The following is a 24,463-nucleotide window of genomic DNA, read 5'->3' as shown; positions in this document are numbered from 1 at the left end:
TACCCCCTTATCACATGTAATACTCTCACTCAAAGCATATAGATAGGAGTGCTGGTGGGCTGGGCATGACCATAATTTCATTGATTATTAAAATGTTCCCACAAGCCACTCATGGTTGGAGTCTGAAAGGGACACTAGATCCACAATATTACAGATGTTGTCCATGGGTGGGGGTTGAGGGGACATTAGTTTATTAATTTAAGCCCCCACCTGCTGACCATGGGTGTGGACCAAGGAAGGAACAGAAAACAAAGTCTATTGGGCTCAATATGACCCCCACTCGACTTATTTATTAACAATTTAATGTAGTAGCTGGATAGCAAGTGGCAGGAAATCCCCACATGATTTCAACAGAACCAAGCTGCGTATTGCCGAATGTTGGAGGTCCCGAACACACTTTTCTGAATTGAAGAACCCAAAAAGTGCACCATGTACAAGTCTGAAGACACCATATTTACAGTTATATTATGCTGGTAATACTGTCCTGTTTATATTAATACCACAAACCACAGTAAATGTTTGTGTCTTTCTCAGATCCCTAATCCCAGTGAGGGCATGGAAGAAGTTGCTACAATGGATTTATCTATTGAGACTTCGTTGGAGACAATATCTAATCAGACTAAAGTTCTCATAAAAAAGCAAAGATCCAAAATTCTGGTTCAAACAGATAAACCCGTATACAAACCAGGACAAAACGGTAATTAGATGGGAGAAGAGTGGCGTTAAATGTATGAACTTGTTATGGGTTTTATTAACTAGATTTATGGTTTAGAAATTGTTATAATAATGTTGACAATGCTTCAGGCTGGCAAATAATACAAAAAAAAATGGTGTAGGGCTGTGCCAGTGACAAATAATAAATAAAATAAATAACATAAAATAGTCTCAGTAGAGTGACAGTGCTTGATGGAATATAGATGAGTAGACTTTTCAGTAGAAGTGGGTGCGTCCTAGTGTCTCAGGGTATTTGCTTATATGAAAAAGAAGGAGACATCGGCAGCCAGTAGAGCAATACGTCTAAAATCCAAAGGGTAAAATAATAGTAGAAAGTAAAGAACTCACATTTAAAAGAGCTATGGCCAGCTCTGGTGTGAAGGGCGTACAGCGATATAATCCTCATTTATAGGATTTGTGAAGGGAGTGCTTCTGTCAACACCATCTGGTCATCCATGGCTCCAAATAGGGATAAAAAGAGGCGACAATAGTGCTCTCAATTGGATAATAGTAAGTAAGAGTAACTAAAATAATACTTACAAGTGTAGAGCAGAAACACTGCTCTATTAATAAAGCGTTGGTGGTATGATCCCCACCTGGGATTTCTTTAAGTACCGGAACAACAGTAAAAAGCCAGGAAAGTACAAATAGTAAAAGTGCATAAAAATAAAATAAAAAGAGAATTGGCACAGTAAGTAACCAAAAACTTTGAATTGATCTTAAAATAGACAATTTAAAATAACCATTACGCGTTTCAACAATAAGGCTTTCTCAAATGGCATAAAAAACATACAACCTGGCTAGTAGAAGTATATATAGAGGAAGGACACTTTAAAAAGGCGCCAAAATTATGTCATAGGCTAATCATCCAATCAACATACATCAATATAATATACATTTCAAATAAGGCAACAAGAGAATAAATAGATAGATATTAGGTACTGGACCTTTAATATCATATTGGGTGTTGAAAACGAGCATGTAGTGGGTAGTAGCAGCACTTTGAAGCCGGAGCACGTGACGCGTGTCTCACGTGCGCGGCTAAATATACTGGCCGCTAGGTTTGCTGGGAGATGTAGTTCCCAGTCTGCTATAAGCGAGGTCGGCATTTTGCCGACCTCGGATCTGAATAGCAGCAAGGGGACAAGGTGTGGAGTGCCCAGTAAGGGTATAGGAGTAAATAAAAATGAGCATATAATAGGAGAATTGCTATAACGAATTTGAGGTTAAAAAGCATTTCTAGAATATGACAATATTCTATACTATGGCAAAGTGATTACATTTTGGAGCGCTCTTGAAATTGTTTTTTTAAATGCCCAAAGTTGGTATGAATTTTACATACAATGCTGCTAACACACTCAATGTGTTATACCCTTAACAAATAAAACAGAACCAAAACACAGAAATATATAAATACGAGTGGAGCATTATGAAGTAGACGTTTAGGTGATAAAGCCAAAACCAAATGTGAGTTATAAAAGGTATTGCAATAATACTCAATAATCAGTAGATGGCTCCCAGTTAACACAGCTCACAGCACCTGTAAAGGGAATGCATAGAAACACATAATTGTGCAGATTGTTTCACATGAGCATTGCTTTCAACATCATCACTAATGTAGAACAAGATTCTCATGAAATTCCCGCAGTTGTAATAATAAGGAGATCAGGTATCTAACATACAGTGATGGAACTCTGATAAGGCAAAGTATAAACAAATTTGTTAAAACTCTATTTTAAAAACTCAATAAACAAACTGTCTCTTACAAGAGAAAGTGGTGAGAAGGCTCGGCATATGCCGTTACTCACTGCCCAGCTTTGTGTTTAGTTCAGGAGTTGTAGACACTGGCTCTGCAACGCTGTTGTGTCCCGGGTGTATTAATTCGGTTTCAGTGCAGCCCAATTAGTACAGGCGTGATGCTTCCAGGTATCTGTAGTCTCCACCCCCTTGATGACGGCCCCCTTGGTGACGTCAATGTGTTTCTCCGGTCTGCCCGGCTTCCTCAGGACATGATGCTGTCCTCACCTTTTTAGATCAGGGTATTTCACAGTCTTTACAAAGAAAATTCATGTTTCTAATAGGGGTGTCAATTAGACTTTGTTTGCAAATTCCCATATGCTAATAGTCTCTAAACAGCATAGAGTAAGAGCACACAATGTATCTAAAAATGGGCTATATCAGCAGCTACTTACGTTGACCCATCAAAAGCTGTAAATGTGTGTCCCTATTGTGCACACAGTATGTGTACACTGCATGCACAATATGGAAGACTTCCCTTTTCACCCAGAGAGGCTTAAACAGTGGATTGCCCTTTTTACTGCAGATCTCACTATGAAAGATTCACACAATGCGTGTGTAGTTATTATTATTATTATTATTATTGCAATTTATATAGCGCCAACAGATTCCGTAGCGCTTTACAATATTATGAGAAGGGATTTAACTATACATAGGACAATTACAAATAAACTTACAGGAACAATAGGTTGAAGAGGACCCTGCTCGATCGAGCTTACATTCTATAGGAGGTGGGTGTAAAACACATTAGGACAGGAATTTGCAATCAAATAAGGTGGACTGCCCTTGAGGAGAGGGCAAGAGACAGGTATGTGAGGTAAGGGTTAGTCTTGGAGGCCATATGCTTTCCTAAAGAGATGGGTTTTAAGGCACTTCTTAAAAGATGCAAGACTAGGGGAGAGTCTGATGGCGGTAGGCAGGCTATTCCATAGGAAGGGAGCCGCCCGCAAGAAGTCCTGCAAGCGCGAGTTGGCCGTACGAGTGCGGACAACGGACAGGAGGTGGTCACGGGCAGAGCGGAGAGACCGAGAAGGGACATACCTATGGATCTGTGAGGAGATATAAGAGGGGCTAGAGTTGTTCAGTGCTTTATAGGTGTGAGTTAGTACCTTGAATTGACTCCTATAGCATACAGGAAGCCAATGTAAGGACTGGCAGAGGGGTGAGGTGTGAGAGAAACGACTAGAGAGGAAAATCAGTCTAGCAGCAGCGTTCATTACGGACTGTAGGGGTGCAGTATGGCTTTTGGGAAGACCAATCAGGAGAGGGTTACAGTAATCCATGCGGGAGATTACCAGAGCATGGACAAGCTCCTTGGTAGTATCTGGTGCAAGAAAGGGGCGGATGCGGGCTATGTTTTTAAGATGGAATCTACAGGATTTGGCAACATGCTGGATGTGAGGCTCAAAGGTGAGACCAGAGTCAAGTATGACGCCAAGACAGCGCGCTTGCAAGGATGGACTGATGTTGGTACCACAAACTTGAAGGGAGAGTGAAAGAGGAGGATCAGTATTAGGAGGAGGAAAGACAAGGAGCTCAGTTTTTGAGAGATTGAGTTTCAGAAAGCAGGAGGACATCCAGTCAGAGATGGAAGAAAGGCAAGCAGTGACACGTTGCAGGATGGCAGGGGAGAGGTCCGGGGAGGAGAGATATAGCTGGGTGTCATCAGCATACAGGTGGTAGTGGAATCCAAAAGAGGTAATAAGTTTGCCAAGAGAGGCAGTATAAAGAGAAAATAGAAGTGGACCAATGACGGAGCCTTGGGGAACTCCAACCGAGACAGGGCGAGGGGAGGAGGTATCATTAGAAAAGGAGACACTGAATGAGCGTTGGGAGAGATAAGAGGAAAACCACGAGAGGACAGAGTCACAGAGACCAACGGTGTCAAAGGCCGCTGAGAGGTCAAGAAGAATTAGTATGGAGTAGTGGCCTTTGGATTTAGCTGCGATTAGGTCGTTAGTGACTTTGATAAGGGCAGTCTCTGTAGAGTGGAGAGGGCGGAAGCCAGATTGAAGGGGGTCAAGGAGAGAGTTGGAATTGAGGAAATGAGACACACGGGTAAAGACAAGCCTTTCCAGAAGCTTTGAGGAAAAAGGGAGCAGGGATATGGGACGGTAATTAGAGAGGGTGGATGAGTCGAGGGATGGGTTTTTTAGTATAGGTACTACAGTGGCATGTTTAAGGTCAGCAGGGACGATGCCAGAAGAGAGTGAGCAGTTGAAGATGTGTGTTAGAGAAGGCATGAGACAAGTGGAGAGAGATCTGATAAGGTGAGATGGGACAGGATCGAGCGGGCAAGTGGTGGGGCGAGAGGAGCAAAGAAGAGCAGCCACCTCTTGGTCAGTAGCTGGGGAGAATGTCTGAAGGGTAGGAAATGCATGATCTATGTGTGATTGAGAAACAGAAAGGCAAGGAGGGGAGAATTCTTTCCTTAGCTGTTCAATCTTGTCAGTGAAGTAACATGCAAAGTTATCAGAAGTAAGGTTAGTTTTGGGGGTGGCCACAGCAGGGCGAAGAAGAGAATTAAAGGTGTCAAAGAGACGCCTGGGGTTGCGGGAACATGAACTAATGAGAGAGGAAAAATAGGACTGTTTGGCAAGGGCAAGGGCTGCACTGTATGAACACAATATGAATCTATAATGGAGAAAGTCTGATTGGGTACGAGACTTCCTCCAGGAGCGTTCAGCACAACGGGAGCATCTTTGCAGGTAACGCGTTGATTTAGTATGCCATGGTTGGGGGCGGGTCCTCCTTGAGGTGCTTGTTTGGAGTGGCGCTGCAGTGTTCAAGGCAGATGTAAGAGTAGAGTTATATATGGAGATGGCCAGTGAAGGACAGGAGAGGGAAAGGATGGACAGCAGTTGTGAATCAATGTCAGCTGACAACTGTTGGAGATCCAGAGAATTAAGGTCCCTCCTGAGTTGAGGGGGGTTAGGCTGAGGTTGTTGGGTGAGGGGGTACGCAAGAGCAAATGATAAGAGGTGGTGATCAGAGAGTGGATATGGAGTGTTGCAGATATTAGTTACTGTACATGCATAAGTGAAGATTAGGTCAAGGGTATTGCCTGCTACATGGGTGGGAGAATTTGCCCACTGTGATAGCCCGAGGGAGGAAGTCATTGAAAGTAGTTTAGTGGCTGCAGAGGTCAAAGGTGGGTTTATAGGAATATTGAAGTCCCCGAGAATTAGGGATGGAATGTTAGAAGAGAGGAAATAGGGTAGCCAGGCAGCAAAGTGGTCAAGGAAGAGAAGAGGGGAACCAGGGGGACGGTAAATAACAGCAATGTTAGCGGAGAAGGGTTTGAAAAGGCGAATTGAGTGTATTTCAAATGACGGGAAAGAGAGGGAAGGGGGGTGGGAAGAGGTTTAAAAGAGCAGTGAGGGGAGAGGAGAAACCCAACACCACCACCTTTACATTCAGAGTTTCTTGGGTTGTGGGTAAGTTGGAGACCACCGAAGGACAAAGATGCAGGGGTGGCAGTGTCAGAGGGGGAGAGCCAGGTTTCTGTTAAGGCTAGTAAATCTATTGAACGAGAGATAAAGAAGTCATGGACAGCAGTGGATTTAGTTATATTGCAAACAGAGCGTGCGTTCCAGAGGGCAGTATTGAAGGAGGATCTAGAGGAACATGAGATGGGTATGAGATTAGTGTGGGTCCTTGGGTTAGTATGTGCTGTGCTTGTTGAGAGGGGACCGGGGTTTGGAGATACATCACCAGCTGCTAGGAGCAGAAGGATAGAAAGGAAGTGAAGGTGGGAGTAGGATTTGAAAGTTTTGTAGGAGGGTATGTATGTAGATTTGGGAGGAGTTGGTGGAGATAGGCTGGAAAGGTATGTGTAGAGTGCATGGGATGAATAGAGAGGGGAGGGGAGTAAGGTGGAAGTAATGAGGATTGTGTTGCCAGGGACAGGTGAGTGAAAGGATAGGGATATTTTAGTGATCAGAGAAGTTAGTGTTAAAGTGAAAAATAGAAGGGAGAACATTAGAGAAAATGTGTATTATATAGATATGTAGATCATATATACAAACACACACAAATATCAATGAGTGTTTAAACCAGTGTAAGTATGCAGTGTGTTAAATGAATTCAGGTGAGGAGAGGTTTGGTAACTTGATTGGTGTGTTAAGGAAACCAGCTGATGTGCACTATCTATAAGTAAGTTGTTGACCATGGGGTGGGATGGTGTGGGGAGGGTAGGGTGGGCAATCTTCCAGAGATGATACCTCTGCTCTGAAGATTTTGCAGGACTTTGTTGCTTGGGAGTGCTGGGTGTTAATGCTGTTTTAAGGGGCCCAGTAGTGAGTAATAATGTCAGGATACTGACTGTAATATATCATTTATTTGTTTTGCAGTGAAATTCCGAGTAGTAGCCCTGAAAGAAAATCTCCAGCCAGCTGGCAGGAAGGTAACAAACAGACAGAGAGAAAGGATAACTGTGGATATAACCCGAAAAGATTTAGCAAAACAATCCTTTTATTTTTCACTTTTCGGCACGACTATCCCATCAATTGCGTTAATCGTTCTCAAGATTACTTGAAGGCTACAGGTTAAATGCGACATATGTATTATTATGTATTATTATGTATTATTATGTATTATGTTTTCGATGCACTACTTTACAGGTTACATTACAGTAGAGGGAGGTACAGTAATTGCAGTAGGTATACCGTGTATGTATATTTTATTTATATAGCACTAACAGGTGTACTCAGCACGTTACAGGTTACATTACAGTAGAAGGAGGTACAGTAAGTGCAGTAGGTATACAGTGTATGTATATTGTATTTATATAGCCCTAACAGGTGTACTCAGCACTTTACAGGTTACATTACAGTAGAGGGAGGTACAGTAAGTGCAGTAGGTATACAGTGTATGTATATTATATTTATATAGTGCTAACAGGTGTACTCAGCACTTTACAGGTTACATTACAGTAGGGGGAGGTACAGTAAGTGCAGTAGGTATACAGTGTATATATATTATATTTATATAGCACTAACAGGTGTACTCAGCACTTTACAGGTTACATTACAGTAGAGGGAGGTACAGTAAGTACAGTAGGTATACAGTGTATGTATATTATATTTATATAGTGCTAACAGGTGTACTCAGCACTTTACAGGTTACATTACAGTAGGGGGAGGTACAGTAAGTGCAGTAGGTATACAGTGTATATATATTATATTTATATAGCACTAACAGGTGTACTCAGCACTTTACAGGTTACATTACAGTAGAGGGAGGTACAGTAAGTGCAGTAGGTATACAGTGTATGTATATTTTATTTATATAGCACTAACAGGTGTACTCAGCACTGTGCAGGTTACATTACAGTAGAGGAAGGTACAGTAAGTGCAGTAGGTATACAGTGTATGTATATTTTATTTATATAGCGCTAACAGGTGTACTCAGCACGTTACAGGTTACATTACAGTAGAGGGAGGTACAGTAAGTGCAGTAGGTATACAGTGTATGTATATTTTATTTATATAGCGCTAACAGGTGTACTCAGCACGTTACAGGTTACATTACAGTAGAGGGAGGTACAGTAAGTGCAGTAGGTATACAGTGTATGTATATTTTATTTATATAGCACTAACAGGTGTACTCAGCACTTTACAGGTTACATTACAGTAGAGGGAGGTACAGTAAGAGCAGTAGGTATACAGTGTATGTATATTTTATTTATATAGCCCTAACAGGTATACTCAGCACTTTACAGGTTACATTACAGTAGAGGGAGGTACAGTAAGTGCAGTAGATATACAGTGCATGTATATTATATTTATATAGTGCTAACAGGTGTACTCAGCACTTTACAGGTTACATTACAGTAGGGGGAGGTACAGTAAGTGCAGTAGGAATACAGTGTATATATATTATATTTATATAGCACTAACAGGTGTACTCGGCACTTTACAGGTTACATTACAGTAGAGGGAGGTACAGTAAGTGCAGTAGGTATACAGTGTATGTATATTTTATTTATATAGCACTAACAGGTGTACTCAGCACTGTGCAGGTTACATTACAGTAGAGGGAGGTACAGTAAGTGCAGTAGGTATACAGTGTATGTATATTTTATTTATATAGCGCTAACAGGTGTACTCAGCACGTTACAGGTTACATTACAGTAGAGGGAGGTACAGTAAGTGCAGTAGGTATACAGTGTATGTATATTTTATTTATATAGTGCTAACAGGTGTACTCAGCACGTTACAGGTTACATTACAGTAGAGGGAGGTACAGTAAGTGCAGTAGGTATACAGTGTATGTATATTTTATTTATATAGCGCTAACAGGTGTACTCAGCACGTTACAGGTTACATTACAGTAGAGGGAGGTACAGTAAGTGCAGTAGGTATACAGTGTATGTATATTTTATTTATATAGTGCTAACAGGTGTACTCGGTACTTTTCAGGTTACATTACTGTAGAGGGAGGTACAGTAAGTGCAGTAGGTATACAGTGTATGTATATTTTATTTATATAGCGCTAACAGGTTTACTCAGCACTTTACAGGTTACATACAGTAGAGGGAGGTACAGTAAGTGCAGTAGGTATACCGTGTATGTATATTTTATTTATATAGCGCTAACAGGTGTACTCAGCACTTTGCAGGTTACATTACAGTAGAGGGAGGTACAGTAAGTGCAGTAGGTATACAGTGTATGTATATATTATTTATATAGAGCTAACAGGTGTACTCAGCACTTTACAGGTTACATTACAGTAGAGGGAGGTACAGTAAGTGCAGTAGGTATACAGTGTATGTATATTTTATTTATATAGCTCTAACAGGTGTACTCAGCACTTCACAGGTTACATTACAGTAGAGGGAGGTACAGTAAGAGCAGTAGGTATACAGTGTATGTATATTTTATTTATATAGCGCTAACAGGTGTACTCAGCACGTTACAGGTTACATTACAGTAGAGGGAGGTACAGTAAGTGCAGTAGGTATACAGTGTATGTATATTTTATTTATATAGTGCTAACAGGTGTACTCGGTACTTTTCAGGTTACATTACTGTAGAGGGAGGTACAGTAAGTGCAGTAGGTATAAAGTGTATGTATATTTTATTTATATAGCGGTAACAGGTGTACTCAGCACTTTACAGGTTACATTACAGTAGAGGGAGGTACAGTAAGTGCAGTAGGTATACAGTGTATGTATATTTTATTTATATAGCGCTAACAGGTGTACTCAGCACTTTACAGGTTACATTACAGTAGAGGGAGGTACAGTAAGTGCAGTAGGTATACAGTGTATGTATATTTTATTTATATAGCGCTAACAGGTGTACTCAGCACTTTACAGGTTACATTACAGTAGAGGGAGGTACAGTAAGTGCAGTAGGTATACAGTGTATGTATATTTTATTTATATAGCTCTAACAGGTGTACTCAGCACTTCACAGGTTACATTACAGTAGAGGGAGGTACAGTAAGAGCAGTAGGTATACAGTGTATGTATATTTATTTATATAGCGCTAACAGGTGTACTCAGCACGTTACAGGTTACATTACAGTAGAGGGAGGTACAGTAAGTGCAGTAGGTATACAGTGTATGTATATTTTATTTATATAGTGCTAACAGGTGTACTCGGTACTTTTTAGGTTACATTACTGTAGAGGGAGGTACAGTAAGTGCAGTAGGTATACAGTGTATGTATATTTTATTTATATAGCGCTAACAGGTGTACTCAGCACTTTACAGGTTACATTACAGTAGAGGGAGGTACAGTAAGTGCAGTAGGTATACAGTGTATGTATATTTTATTTATATAGCGCTAACAGGTGTACTCAGCACTTTACAGGTTACATTACAGTAGAGGGAGGTACAGTAAGTGCAGTAGGTATACAGTGTATGTATATATTATTTATATAGAGCTAACAGGTGTACTCAGCACTTTACAGGTTACATTACAGTAGAGGGAGGTACAGTAAGTGCCGTAGGTATACAGTGTATGTATATATTATTTAGATTGCTCTAACAGGTGTACTCAGAACTTTACAGGTAACATTACAGTAGAGGGAGGTACAGTAAGTGCAGTAGGTATACAGTGTATGTATATTTTATTTATATAGCTCTAACAGGTGTACTTAGCACTTTACAGGTAACATTACAGTAGAGGGAGGTACAGTAAGTGCAGTAGGTATACAGTGTATGTATATTTTATTTATATAGCACTAACAGGTATACTCAGTGCTTTACAGGTTACATTACAGTAGAGGGAGGTACAGTAAGTGCAGTAGGTATACAGTGTATGTATATTTTATTGATATAGCACTAACAGGTGTACTCAGCACTTTACAGGTTACATTACAGTAGAGGGAGGTACAGTAAGTGCAGTAGGTATACAGTGTATGTATAAGTTATTTATATAGCGCTAACAGGTGTACTCAGCACTTTACAGGTTACATTACAGTAGAGGGAGGTACAGTAAGAGCAGTAGGTATACAGTGTATGTATATTTTATTTATATAGTGCTAACAGGTGTACTCAGCACTTTGCAGATTACATTACAGTAGAGGGAGGTACAGTAAGTGCAGTAGGTATACAGTGTATGTATATTATATTTACATAGTGCTAACAGGTATACTCTGCACTTTACAGGTTACATTACAGTAGAGGGAGGTACAGTAAGTGCAGTAGGTATACAGTGTATGTATAATTTATTTATATAGCGCTAACAGGTATACTCAGCACTTTACAGGTTACATTACAGTAGAGGGAGGTACAGTAAGAGCAGTAGGTATACAGTGTATGTATATTTTATTTATATAGCGCTAACAGGTATACTCAGCACTTTACAGGTTACATTACAGTAGAGGGAGGTACAGTAAGAGCAGTAGGTATACAGTGTATGTATATTTTATTTATATAGCGCTAACAGGTATACTCAGCACTTTACAGGTTACATTACAGTAGAGGGAGGTACAGTAAGTGCAGTAGGTATACAGTGTATGTATATTATATTTATATAGCACTAACAGGTGTACTCAGCCCTTTACAGGTTACATTACAGTAGAGAGAGGTACAGTAAGTGCAGTAGGTATACAGTGTATGTATATTTTATTGATATAGCACTAACAGGTGTACTCAGCACTTTACAGGTTACATTACAGTAGAGGGAGGTACAGTAAGTGCAGTAGGTATACAGTGTATGTATAATTTATTTATATAGCGCTAACAGGTGTACTCAGCACTTTACAGGTTACATTACAGTAGAGGGAGGTACAGTAAGAGCAGTAGGTATACAGTGTATGTATATTTTATTTATATAGTGCTAACAGGTGTACTCCGCACTTTGCAGATTACATTACAGTAGAGGGAGGTACAGTAAGTGCAGTAGGTATACAGTGTATGTATATTATATTTACATAGTGCTAACAGGTATACTCTGCACTTTACAGGTTACATTACAGTAGAGGGAGGTACAGTAAGTGCAGTAGGTATACAGTGTATGTATAATTTATTTATATAGCGCTAACAGGTATACTCAGCACTTTACAGGTTACATTACAGTAGAGGGAGGTACAGTAAGAGCAGTAGGTATACAGTGTATGTATATTTTATTTATATAGCGCTAACAGGTATACTCAGCACTTTACAGGTTACATTACAGTAGAGGGAGGTACAGTAAGAGCAGTAGGTATACAGTGTATGTATATTTTATTTATATAGCGCTAACAGGTATACTCAGCACTTTACAGGTTACATTACAGTAGAGGGAGGTACAGTAAGTGCAGTAGGTATACAGTGTATGTATATTTTATTTATATAGCGCTAACAGGTATACTCAGCACTTTACAGGTTACATTACAGTAGAGGGAGGTACAGTAAGAGCAGTAGGTATACAGTGTATGTATATTTTATTTATATAGCACTAAAAGGTGTACTTAGCACTTTACAGGTTACATTACAGTAGAGGGAGGTACAGTAAGAGCAGTAGGTATACAGTGTATGTATATTTTATTTATATAGCACTAACAGGTGTACTCAGCACTTTACAGGTTACATTACAGTAGAGGGAGGTACAGTAAGAGCAGTAGGTATACAGTGTATGTATATTTTATTTATATAGCACTAATAGGTATACTCAGCACTTTACAGGTTACATTACAGTAGAGGGAGGTACAGTAAGAGCAGTAGGTATACAGTGTATGTATATTTTATTTATATAGCACTAACAGGTGTACTCAGCACTTTACAGGTTACATTACAGTAGAGGGAGGTACAGTAAGTGCACTAGGTATACAGTGTATGTATATTTTATTTATATAGCGCTAACATGTATACTCAGCACTTTACAGGTTACATTACAGTAGAGGGAGGTACAGTAAGTGCAGTAGGTATACAGTGTATGTATATTTTATTTATATAACGCTAACAGGTGTACTCAGCACTTTACAGGTTACATTACAGTAGAGGGAGGTACAGTAAGTGCAGTAGGTATACAGTGTATGTATATTTTATTTATATAGCCCTAACAGGTGTACTCACTGCTTTATAGGTTACATTACAGTAGAGGGGGTTGTAGTAAATGCAGTAGGTATACAGTGTATGTATATTTTATTTATATAGCCCTAACAGGTGTACTCAGTGCTTTACAGGTTACATTACAGTAGAGGAGGTACAGTAAGTGCAGTAGGTATACAGTGTGTGTATATTATATTTATATAGCTCTAACAGGTATAATCAGTGCTTTACATGTTACATTACAGTACAGGGAGTTACAGTAAGTGCAGTAAGTATACAGTGTATGTATATTTTATTTATATAGCCCTAACAGGTGTACTCACTGATTTACAGGTTACATTACAGTAGAGGGGGTTGTAGTAAATGCAGTAGGTATACAGTGTATGTATATTTTATTTATTTAGCCCTAACATGTGTACTCAGTGCTTTACAGGTTACATTACAGTAGAGGGAGGTACAGTAAGTGCAGTAGGTATACAGTGTGTGTATATTATATTTATATAGCTCTAACAGGTATACTCAGTGCTTTACAGGTTATATTACAGTACAGGGAGGTACAGTAAGTGCAGTAAGTATACAGTGTATGTATATTTTATTTATATAGCCCTAACAGGTGTACTCACTGCTTTACAGGTAACATTACAGTAGAGGGGGTTGTAGTAAATGCAGTAGGTATACAGTGTATGTATATTTTATTTATATAGCAGTAACAGGTGTACTCAGCACTTTACAGGTTACATTACAGTAGAGGGAGGTACAGTAAGTGCAGTAGGTATACAGTGTATGTATATTTTATTTATATAGCGCTCACAGGTGTACTCAGCACTTTACAGGTTACATTACAGTAGAGGGAGGTACAGTAAGTGCAGTAGGTATACAGTGTATGTATATTTTATTTATATAGCGGTAACAGGTGTACTCAGCACTTTACAGGTTACATTACAGTAGAGGGAGGTACAGTAAGTGCAGTAGGTATACAGTGTATGTATATTTTATTTATATAGCGCTAACAGGTGTACTCAGCACTTTACAGGTTACATTACAGTAGAGGGAGGTACAGTAAGTGCAGTAGGTATACAGTGTATGTATATTTTATTTATATAGCGCTAACAGGTGTACTCAGCACTTTACAGGTTACATTACAGTAGAGGGAGGTACAGTAAGTGCAGTAGGTATACAGTGTATGTATATTTTATTTATATACCGCTAACAGGTGTACTCACCGCTTTACAGGTTACATTACAGTTGAGGGGGTTGTAGTAAATGCAGTAGGTATACAGTGTATGTATATTTTATTTATATAGCTCTAACAGGTGTACTCAGTGCTTTACAGGTTACATTACAGTAGAGGTACAGTAAGTGACTTAGCTGTACATGGTATGTATGTTTGTGTGATTTAAGATGGCTGCCAAAGGGCAGCCTGCAGTGAAGTGGGCATCCATAGCTTATGTCTCAAGCGGGGAACGCATTGTCCAAGTCTTCGAATGATTATTGTCTTAACTCTAGATTACAATTTGCCTACACCGATGCATGGGGCTCAGCCTGGCTCTTTAAAAAGCTGCAATAACTGTCCCAAGACGTCCTGATGTGGCCCAGACAGTGCGGAAGCGGAAGATGGTGTTTAGAAGAGCATACACACTTTGAAAGCCTGGTCCGGAAGCTGGCTGTTATTTTCCTAGACCTCAGTCCAAACAGGGAAATACCCCTAAGCACCGCTCACAAGCTCAGATAGCTGGCACTCACTATGCCAGTCAGCAGCTTGAAAGAGGATCCCGAGCTCCAGTCCTTTACTAAACAATAGAGCCTACCATTCTCTTTACTATTAGCCTCTTGATACATAGCAGGCAGTTGTTTTACGTAATATTTTTCACTAATTTCTGCTGAATTACTTTTTTTATTATCACTCTTATTTCTACTCCACACTCGGGCCTTGAATTTACTACTTTAGGTGTATTATGTTTAAGACAGAATCCTTCCCAGTAGAATGTTACTCAGTCACACGCTAATCAAGTCAAGTTAAAAAATGGCACAATTTCTAATTACTTTAAATTATATATCACTACTATATGTGTTGTGTGACTATCTATAATTAAGTGCAGGTGTCCAACCACTTAAGTGTCAAGTTGATGCGGTGATGCCAGAATATGCATGCACAACAGAAAATCACTCAGACATACATATTACCAGTGAACATAGCACTGAGGGTATTAGCTTTCTCGATTTATATGTTTATGTCGAAAACCACACTATTCAGACTAAGACCTTCTTTAAGAAGGTCGACGTCAATGGATATATAGATACCTCAAGCTGTCACTATGGCCCATGGCTACATAATATGCCAAATAGACAATTTTTACGTTTATATAAAAACTGTAGTGACCCCAAATTATTTGATGAACAGGCACAGTTTTTAAAAACTAGATTGGTAGAAAAAAATTATGATGAAAAAACTTTAGACAATTTTATTAATAAAACTAAAGAAAAAGATCGAAAGGAAATTCTATCACATAATAAGACACATAATGTAAAAAAGAATGAAAAGTTCACAAATATTCCAATTGTCTTAAATTACAACGAAAATGCCAAACAGATAAAGCATATCATTAATAAATATTGGTATATCCTCAAATCAGATCCAACTCTTGGCAACATCGTAGGAGAAAAACCGACCATAGTCTATAGAGGTGCAAAAAATCTAAAACAACATTTAACGACTAGTTTTATTAAGGAGAAAAAAGAAAACACAAATTTCTTTAATATTGAGCCGGGTTTTTATCCCTGTAAATTATGTGTCACGTAAAAAAACCCTATTCAAAAAACAAAAAAACACCTCCTTTATCTCTCATCACAATCATCGTACTTTCCCCATCCGTCAGGTTCTGACATGCCATTCCACCAATGTCATATACCTCCTCTGGTGCCCATGTGGCCTGCAGTATATAGGGATGACCACTAGGGCATTAAAAACGAGGATTGCGGAACACATGGGCAACATCCAGAGGGGGTATATGAAACACAGTGTGTCAGCACACTTTGCTAAAAAACATAGAAGCGATCCATCTGTACTGTCGTTTATGGCTATTCTTAAGAAAGAGAAAAATTGGAGGGGTGAAAATAATGTAAAGGAGCTGGCAAAGATAGAAAGTAAATGGATCTTTGATATAGACTGCTTATTTCCAAATGGGTTAAATTTAGATTTTGAGTTTTCTCATTTTTTAAATTAAAATATTTTTTCCATATATTATATTTTCTTTTTTGCCATATCTGTTTATATTATATATTTTTGATTTATATCTGACTACATATCCTTTTTCCCTTTTGTTCTATTTTGCCAGCTCTTCCATCCTATTTAGATGTATTTTTCTATATATTGACTTTTGCCAATAATAGTGTATAGATAACTGTTGACATCTTTTGAGCCACTTATGAGGCCGTTCATCTATTGTATTTTGTTTTATTTATACTATTCTGTCTTTTATATTATGTATTTGCTTTAAGACATATATTCTCTTCGATTCCGGAAACGATTGAACGCTGTTTGCGTTCCACCATGCGTTCCAACTGGCAAAACCGGAAATGACATCGCTCGAAAATACCGGAAGTGACGTATGCGTAAGGAAAAATGCACACAGGTGATCAGAAATGCCGGGCGCATTTAAACAAGCCATGAGGACATGAGAAACAGCACTGGAAGAAGGCTACCGAGCCGAAACGCGTTTGCTGCTATTTCCACATTTGTTTGTATTTTATACATTTGTTTTATACCACTCCAAAGGTTAATACTGTTTGGGTAAGTGGATACCCCTCTTTTTTATATTATTTATATCAGGGTTCCACTCCCTTATAACCAGGAGTTCACTTTATACTTTTATTTTCAAATAAATATACGTTTTTTTACTACGGAACCTGTCCAGCCATTTCTTGGAGTGTTGTCAGCCTGAATTGGCACCCTTGAGCCTATTATACAGAGCCTGGTACGGCTCTGCTAAATGTGAGTGACAGTCCACCTTTATTTCAGCATACACTTGTATTATACAGTATACACTATGTTATGTTCCGTTTTTTATATTTTGTAGATTACATTTTGCCAGCTGCCTATGGTTCAGGTTGTATGTTATGAATATTTATCACCATTACATTTGTTTTTGGGACTATCACTCCCTATGTGGTTTTTGATACACACTCTTCATTTATACTTACTCTGATTTAGTGTTTGGGAAACACTGCTGTATCACCCACTACTGTTGTATATCCATTTTCAGTCCATTTTTGGAAGCGCCTACTCACTATTGTATACCTTACAACAGAAAATCAAACAGAAAAAGATGGTTTTATCTGCCAGATCTCTACAGGATATGCTGTTCGATGTATGGGACTTGATGTGTGTGCCTCTCTTGTACACTAAGCTACCAAAATCTGGTTCTGTGTTATTTTTGCTATGTGCCTTTTTTTGACATCTCAATAAAAACAAAGATTGACAAAAAAAGAAAGTCAGTCAACACGACACATACAATCTTTTTGAATAGCTTGTTGACTGAAACCAATAGGGAGATAGATGGGAGCTAAACTGTGAGCTGGGTTAATATAGGAATTATTATAAAGAGACTAACATGAACATGTTTGAAGAATGTTTGTTTCTCTAGTAACTATTAGAGTAAAAAAAAGTGGTTCCGATGTTATTTAATGATAGATGAAGAGTGGCTGATAAATGCAAAGGAATTCTACTGGGAGGAAAGTCAGTGTGGTCACAGGAGAGACAAAGTGCAGTTCAGCGAAAAGGAAAAATTAGTAGAAGAAAGAATGACTTTAGATTTGAGTGGTTTTCTGCATAATTGTATCAGTTGTTTCCATGATATATGTTACTATATCAATAGCAATAAAACTAGTGGGGAAATAGCGCATTAAATGTATAAAGATGTGCCTGTGGTTGTGGGAAGCATCAGATTGCAATCTACCAAGTGGCATGTTCTTTTTGACTTCATTCGGTTATGCTCAGCTGTTGAAGAATGTCTTTGGTTTTATAATCTTAATCGTGCATTACATGGGTATAGGTTTGTGCTCTTCATAGAGCAGGCAGTTGTTGGAGTTAAATTATGCAGCATAGATAATAGGGTATAATTAAAAAAACTGATTTTTAGATAGATACAAAACTATTAAATAAACTTGGGCAATTGGTTTAATCCGAATCACGAGTTGCCTGAATACTGGAAATCAACAACTCATATATATAGTGTTTAACTGCACTTTCTCTTTTTCATCCCGTTGATTACATTTTTTCACTTCACCTGTGAGCAGTGGGAAAATGTGCTTAGTGTATTGGAAAATATACACATAATATTTTTATTTTGCAATACACTAACTGGCCAATTTTAATGCCATTTTGCTTCATCTGAGCCCATTAATATTTCATGTTAGCAAATGATGATCAGAGGGGGGAAATTAGTGAATTCACCATTTTGTCATTGTTGAATTATTTATCACTTTGTGTGATGCCAAGGATATACTGAATATATAATTTTGAGGAATGTGGAGTTCTGAGTTGGCAAGCGTGTCAGGACGGTGGCTCTCCAAGTATAAATGGAGTAATTGTGAACTGAGCGATTAAAGGTATAGCACCTTCCACGAAAAAAACGAGACAGAAAGAAAAAGAACATATTTATGTTCAGTATACCATGTAATGTGTAGTATACTACAAAAAAAAATTACAATTTGTTTACTTTATTTCAGATTCCAGTCGTGGAACTACAGGTAAGATCAAAAAGTTGGATTGTGAATGAGAAAGACAAGTGATACATATAGCAAAAAGAATAATATATATATATAATGTTGCAACAGTGGTTCCCAAACTTTTTAGGTTTAAGGCGCCCTTAATATTTCAATATTTTTCCAAGGCACCCTAAGTTAAAACAAATTTCTAGGTTGTATATATGAAGACCGCTGCGGCATATATTGGGACCCTGTACTGCAGAAATGTTTCCCAGTCAGGGGCGGATCCACAACCTAAACTTGGGAGGGGCACCGGTAGATTATTTAAATAAACACTCCAGGCACAATAACCACTACAGCACTCTGTAGTGTTTATGGTGCCATAGTGCCCTCCCAGGGTAAGCAGACAACTTACCTGGGGTGTGCCAGGATAGGGGCTGTAGAAGGGGATAGGGGCAGTGGTGTGAGGGATGCAATGTGTGTGTGTGAGGGGTGTAGTGTGTGTACAGGCTTGCGTTGTGTTTGTGAAGGATGTAGTGTGTGTCTGTGTGAGGGTTGCAATGTATGTGGGGGGGGTGCAGTGAGCGGGGGTAATTCTAATAAACAGTGAGCAGCATGTGGCTGCAAAGGCCCCATTCTATGGTGATTGAACTTTTAATATAGAAGGGGTGGCCTGATACAGGTAACAATACTCCACCTGTACTAGTGGGTGGAGCCTTACAAAAAAAACAGATCCCTTGGTAAAGGTGTGGACTATTGATATAATAATGGGCTAGTTCATGAGTTGCAGTTGGGGGCCGTTAATATATAGCTTTGAGGGAATTGCCATGTCCCCTACACTCATGGACAATGGTTGGGGAGTATTTAAAAATAATTGTTAAACATACTTTTGTCCGCCAAACACTTTTTCTTTTGTTTCAGGATTCAGAGTTAAAAATCACAACAATTATGTAAAATAATTCTTAAAAGCATGATGGTTAATTGGCCAGAACAAACTAGCCAGCTACCACATTAACATCAAAAATACATACATTTACAAAAATGTTATGGGGGTCAATGAGACCCCCATATTAGTATAAGGTAAATATAATACCCCTCTTATGCCTCTACCTCCATGCTATTGGTGGCAGTAGGTATACTTAGCAGTGACTTGCTGTAATTAAAACTGGTAACTGAGCAGCCACTAAAAAAGTGCTCGATTGCAGAGTAAAATATAGAGTAAGGGGTGAACATGCACAGGTAATAATAGTGGTGGACAGTTCCTGCCCTTACTTGTGGCAAGTAATTTGGGGTTCTATAAAAGAAATAGGGGGTATTGCAAAAATGTAAGGGCTATTGATATATTTTAAAAAAATGAACTACTCCCCTCCCCAGAATAATAGTGAGAGGAGTCCAATTAATGTAATACCTTTAAAAATACTTATCTTCATCATTCTTTTTCCTTCTCAATTTTTCTTTTCTTCGGCATGCACAATGGCTAAAAAAAAAAAAAAAAAAAACGAAACATAAAATCCCAAAGCTACTGTTAAAATAAAAAGACCCAAACTAGAAAAAAAATAAAAAAAAATACACAGCTAAATAAAGGGAAAAAAAAATAAAAAAAAATCCAAGTGGCTCTGTTTTCATGGTGGTAAAAGCTTTTGTATGGCTGTTTTCATGCTTTGAAATATCAATCGGTGCTTTCTAATTGGTTGGGGGCCAACCTAGTAACAGGTGGATCTACCTTGTCAACCTTCATTATTATTTAATAATAATTCCCTACATGATGCCCACAGGTGGAGCAAAGGGGGGAGACAACCTGTACAAGGCCCCACGTGGTGTTTTACAGAATCCATCCCCATTGGATGGGGCATTGCTTAGCAACTGGTTAGCAAAAGCTGCCCATTTGCTAGTTTTTAATTAGAGTGAGCTGCTGCAGGCTCCACACATGTTGTTTACTTTCATTAAGACCAACGTTGTCCCCAGATTATTTCAATGCAATAATCCTGCAACACCAAATGAAAAATATAGGAGTTTTGATATTTTTTAACATTATAAAACCAGATTGTTTTGTGCACTTTTACTTGTTAACTATATCTGAGAATATTATTGGTTTAGGAGGTGGTCCGGTATACGAACATCACCGAACAGATGTTGCTATAATGAGGTCATTCCCTCTTTCTAGAATCCAGAAAAGAACCGTATCGGGCAATGGCTGAATGTGACTCTGAATAAGGGAATGGCAGATTTCTCCTTTTCCCTTTCACCAGAACCTATTCTGGGAGATTATACCATCAGGATCAAAGACACTGCCCATATCTTCAGTGTGGAGGAATACGGTAAGGAATATTTTTAAGTATCTCAGTTGGTTAGCATTGATAATAGTGGCATTCTAAACTCTTTCCTATATGCATTCACAGTTCTCCCAAAATTTGAGATCAGTATGGAGTTCCCTCCAGTGGTAATACTCAACAGTGAATATGTTCCAGTTAAAATATGTGGCAGGTAAGTTTTACAAAATAATAATAATGCATGAAAATATGATTTTTAATAGTATAACAATGAATCATACAATTGTCATGAGTGTCACATCTGGTTTATAGCTGCAATTCCCAGATTTTACTATTAACATGACGTAAAGTCATGATTTCATTAAAGACACGGAGGCGAGTATTATGCATATCTCTTTCTTTATTACTCTCAGCAGCAAAGATAGAGAAATATAAATATATCAAAATGAAAGAAAAAACTGTATAGGCAACCAATCACATAACAGAGGAAGTGACTATTGTCTTCCACAATCACCCTCTTTCTTGCGAACCGAAGACCAAGAAACATGAACCGACATCACACACTGGTAAGAACAGGAAAAAGCAGCAAACCGAACTTCAAGCTACAAAAGAGAGAGAAATATCGTAAGATTCAAACTCCAAACTGAAACTCACCAAATAAATTCGTCAGTAGTCTAGGAACTCTAACCTAGAATATAGAAAATTACCATTAGTACCAAACCATGGAAAATTGAAACCTCATCAGTAAATATACACAATAAATATATACAATAAACAGACTGGATTGCAACATACCTGAAAGTCCAACAGCATCTCATCCCAAAACCCAACACCGGGAGGGTGGGTGGGAATAATACTCGCCTCCGTGTCTTTAATAAAATCATGACTTTACATCATGCTAATAGTAAAATCTGGGAATTTTATTAAAGACACCGAGGCTCCTATTATGCAAGTTCAAAGCTGAGCCACCATATGAGATGCAATGTGATCAATCAGCCTGAAATAGAAAATCACGAAACTCGATTCTTGCCACCGGACAACAGCCTGTAAGGTATCCTCCAAACGACAACCGCCCTCCGAGGCCTTGGACGTCATACCTCCATGTACCAAGTGGGATGAAACAAATGAAATGTCGATACCGGCCAACATAGTAGTCATTAAACCCATCGCGCCAATTTAGGGGTGGACACCGGTAGGTAGGTAGCGTGGAAGGAAAAGAACAAAGTGCACGGTCCGAAGAAAGTAGTGGCTGCGTATCCTCCTCCGTATCTTCAGACACTCCACCGGCCATAGTGTCAAAAATGTACTGAACACAGGGTAAATAGTCCAGCTCCAAGTGGCCTAGCAAGGTGAACCCTCTACATAGATGACCTACGAAGGATGTTGGACGACTAGGAAATTCCCAATATCCAATGTCGAGGGTTAGATATGGAAACCAGTGTTAGTCCCACGCATCAACTGGACCGCACTTGTCATAATGACCGAAGGCCGATCGATTACCCGGCGTCGATGTGGTACAGAGGAGACGGGGAGTTGATCGCGGAACTTCCAAGATAAACCAAGCACCCCGAAATGATTCACGTCATCCGCTGTAGAAGGCCTTGGTCCACTAAGCGTGTTCCCATTCGGTCTAGAAGGGTTCTGAACGATTGGAATCAAACCTGGGCAAACTATCGCCATTCTCAGTAATCGATGGAACCATGGGCGCAACCTCCGCAGAATAGAAAACAACACCAACGCAACCTAATGCTGGGCCAATTGCAAGAGACTGCGAGCAACCAATTTGAACGGAGGGAAGGCATATGTCCAAGTATCCGGTCAATCCCGAATGAACGTGTCAATCGCTACAGTCCATAGGTACCGTCCTCCAGCCGTAAAAACTTCGGCAACTAGGTGTTAAGGCAAGATGCCAACAGATCCACCTCGAAACAGCTTCCACAACTGTTCCAAACCGTGAAAAACTCTGAAGCGTGTAAGCACCAGTCTCCAGAATCTCTTGAATAATTGTGAATTCCAATCAGCCCTAGAAATGTCCAGGCCTGGAATGTGTTCTGCTGTCACCGGGACGTTGTGAAGACAAAACTGCCAGAAGTCCTATGCCACGATTAGCCACGTGCGCGACTTCGTGCCCCTAGATGGTTGATGGAACTCATCGCTGACATATAGTCCACCCAGAGCATAATGCAGCCATTCGCGCGACCTGGGCAACACTGCGAAAAGCAAAAGGCTCCCGCCAAGAGTTACATACAGTCGATGTTCAACATCTTTTCGAACTTGTCTCTGGAAGAAAAAGGTTCACGGCTCGCAGAGGGTCCTGCTGATCCAGGCCTCCCTATGAGCCAAGCCATCGGATCAGTTAGTTTCTGGATTTGTCATCCAACTCCCGCCTTGCCACATAGGAGTGACCCAGACAGAGATAGGAATCCTTCTGACTTGAAGGGGTCAAAATTGAGGCGGTCCTAGAGATGTATCCAGGATGGAAGCCGTAGGCAGGTCGGGTACCCTCACTAAACGCCTGATTGGCAGGTCTTCTGCTCTAAGAGTCCATATGACTACTTTCGTCATGGCATTTATCCTGGAGCCAGGGAGGAACAGGAACTGCCTGATATAATTCCATTGTGAAACCCAAGAAACTCCACTGTCTGTGAGGGATACAGAAACTGACTTTCCCAACTGCTTAGAAAACCCCCCAAACTCTGAAGCACCGTAATCGGGTTGTAGACATGCAACAGTAACTGGTATCCTGACAGGGACATGACCAGGATGTTGTCTAGGTAGATATTCAGATGGATACCCCTAGTACCCCTTAGTGGGACACCCAGAAGCCGATGAGAGACTGTAGCCATTGAAAACTTCAAACGATTCCTTCACCAGTCAAAGAAACTGAGAAAAAATCCAGAGGTTCCTTGTTCATAAGAACCGTGACATGATGGTCCTTCAATTCCAGATTGGCCAACCAATCTGACGCCTGGAGATGATCCCGGTGGCAGGGGATGCCCATCATATGGTAGTGTCAGTACCAAAGGAAAACATAGAGAGGTCAGGGAAGTAGCGCTGGGCGAAACCCTCTTCCCTGCATAGATACCAAGACTAGGCTGACCTGAAGCTCGGTAACCGCATGGCAACGCTCGGATCGCCCCTAAGGCGAGCAGATTGCGGGTCTCTGTGGAGAACAAACGATTCCTGTCCCCCGACAGGCAAGTGCTATGGGGACAAAAATGCCGAACAGGTTAGGATAGAAAAAACTCTAGATGGTAGCCCTGCACCGCTCGGAGAGACCATGAGCCTATAGTCAAGGCAGCACTTCCGTAATAAAAAAACTGGGCCAAACCTGCCCGCCACCGTCCTCGAGGATGAGGGGAACAATGGGTATCCACCAGAAGGGCATCCGCCTGACGTGTTACCACGAGGGTGGCAGGGATTTAAAGTTTTCCCCCATGATGTGGAGGAGTGGGGAGGCTAGGGTTCGTGGAAATACCGTATAGGGAGG

General features: G+C 39.8%; 2 protein-coding genes across 3 annotated transcripts in view; both read left to right on the top strand.

Annotated features, from left to right (window-relative positions):
- The window catches only part of LOC134575465 (alpha-2-macroglobulin-like), a 312,276-nt gene that overhangs the window by 21,918 nt on the left and 265,895 nt on the right, over nt 1-24,463 (top strand). The window contains exons 3-7 of one of the 2 annotated variants that reach the window (XM_063434760.1): nt 535-697; nt 6,864-6,916; nt 18,725-18,745; nt 20,868-21,021; nt 21,103-21,187. In XM_063434760.1, coding sequence (XP_063290830.1) covers nt 535-697; nt 6,864-6,916; nt 18,725-18,745; nt 20,868-21,021; nt 21,103-21,187 — 476 coding nt within the window. The remainder of the gene's footprint in view (nt 1-534; nt 698-6,863; nt 6,917-18,724; nt 18,746-20,867; nt 21,022-21,102; nt 21,188-24,463) is intronic. The other variant, XM_063434759.1, reaches the window with a different exon arrangement.
- LOC134575463 (alpha-2-macroglobulin-like) overlaps nt 1-24,463 on the top strand; it is a 260,467-nt gene that overhangs the window by 160,559 nt on the left and 75,445 nt on the right. The gene's annotated exons all lie outside the window — the stretch shown is intronic.

The sequence above is a fragment of the Pelobates fuscus genome, chromosome 10 (assembly GCF_036172605.1).
Source record: "Pelobates fuscus isolate aPelFus1 chromosome 10, aPelFus1.pri, whole genome shotgun sequence".
Lineage (NCBI taxonomy): Eukaryota > Metazoa > Chordata > Amphibia > Anura > Pelobatidae > Pelobates > Pelobates fuscus.
The sequence above is the reverse complement of the archived record's forward strand: the minus strand, read 5'-3'. Positions and strand labels throughout refer to the sequence as shown.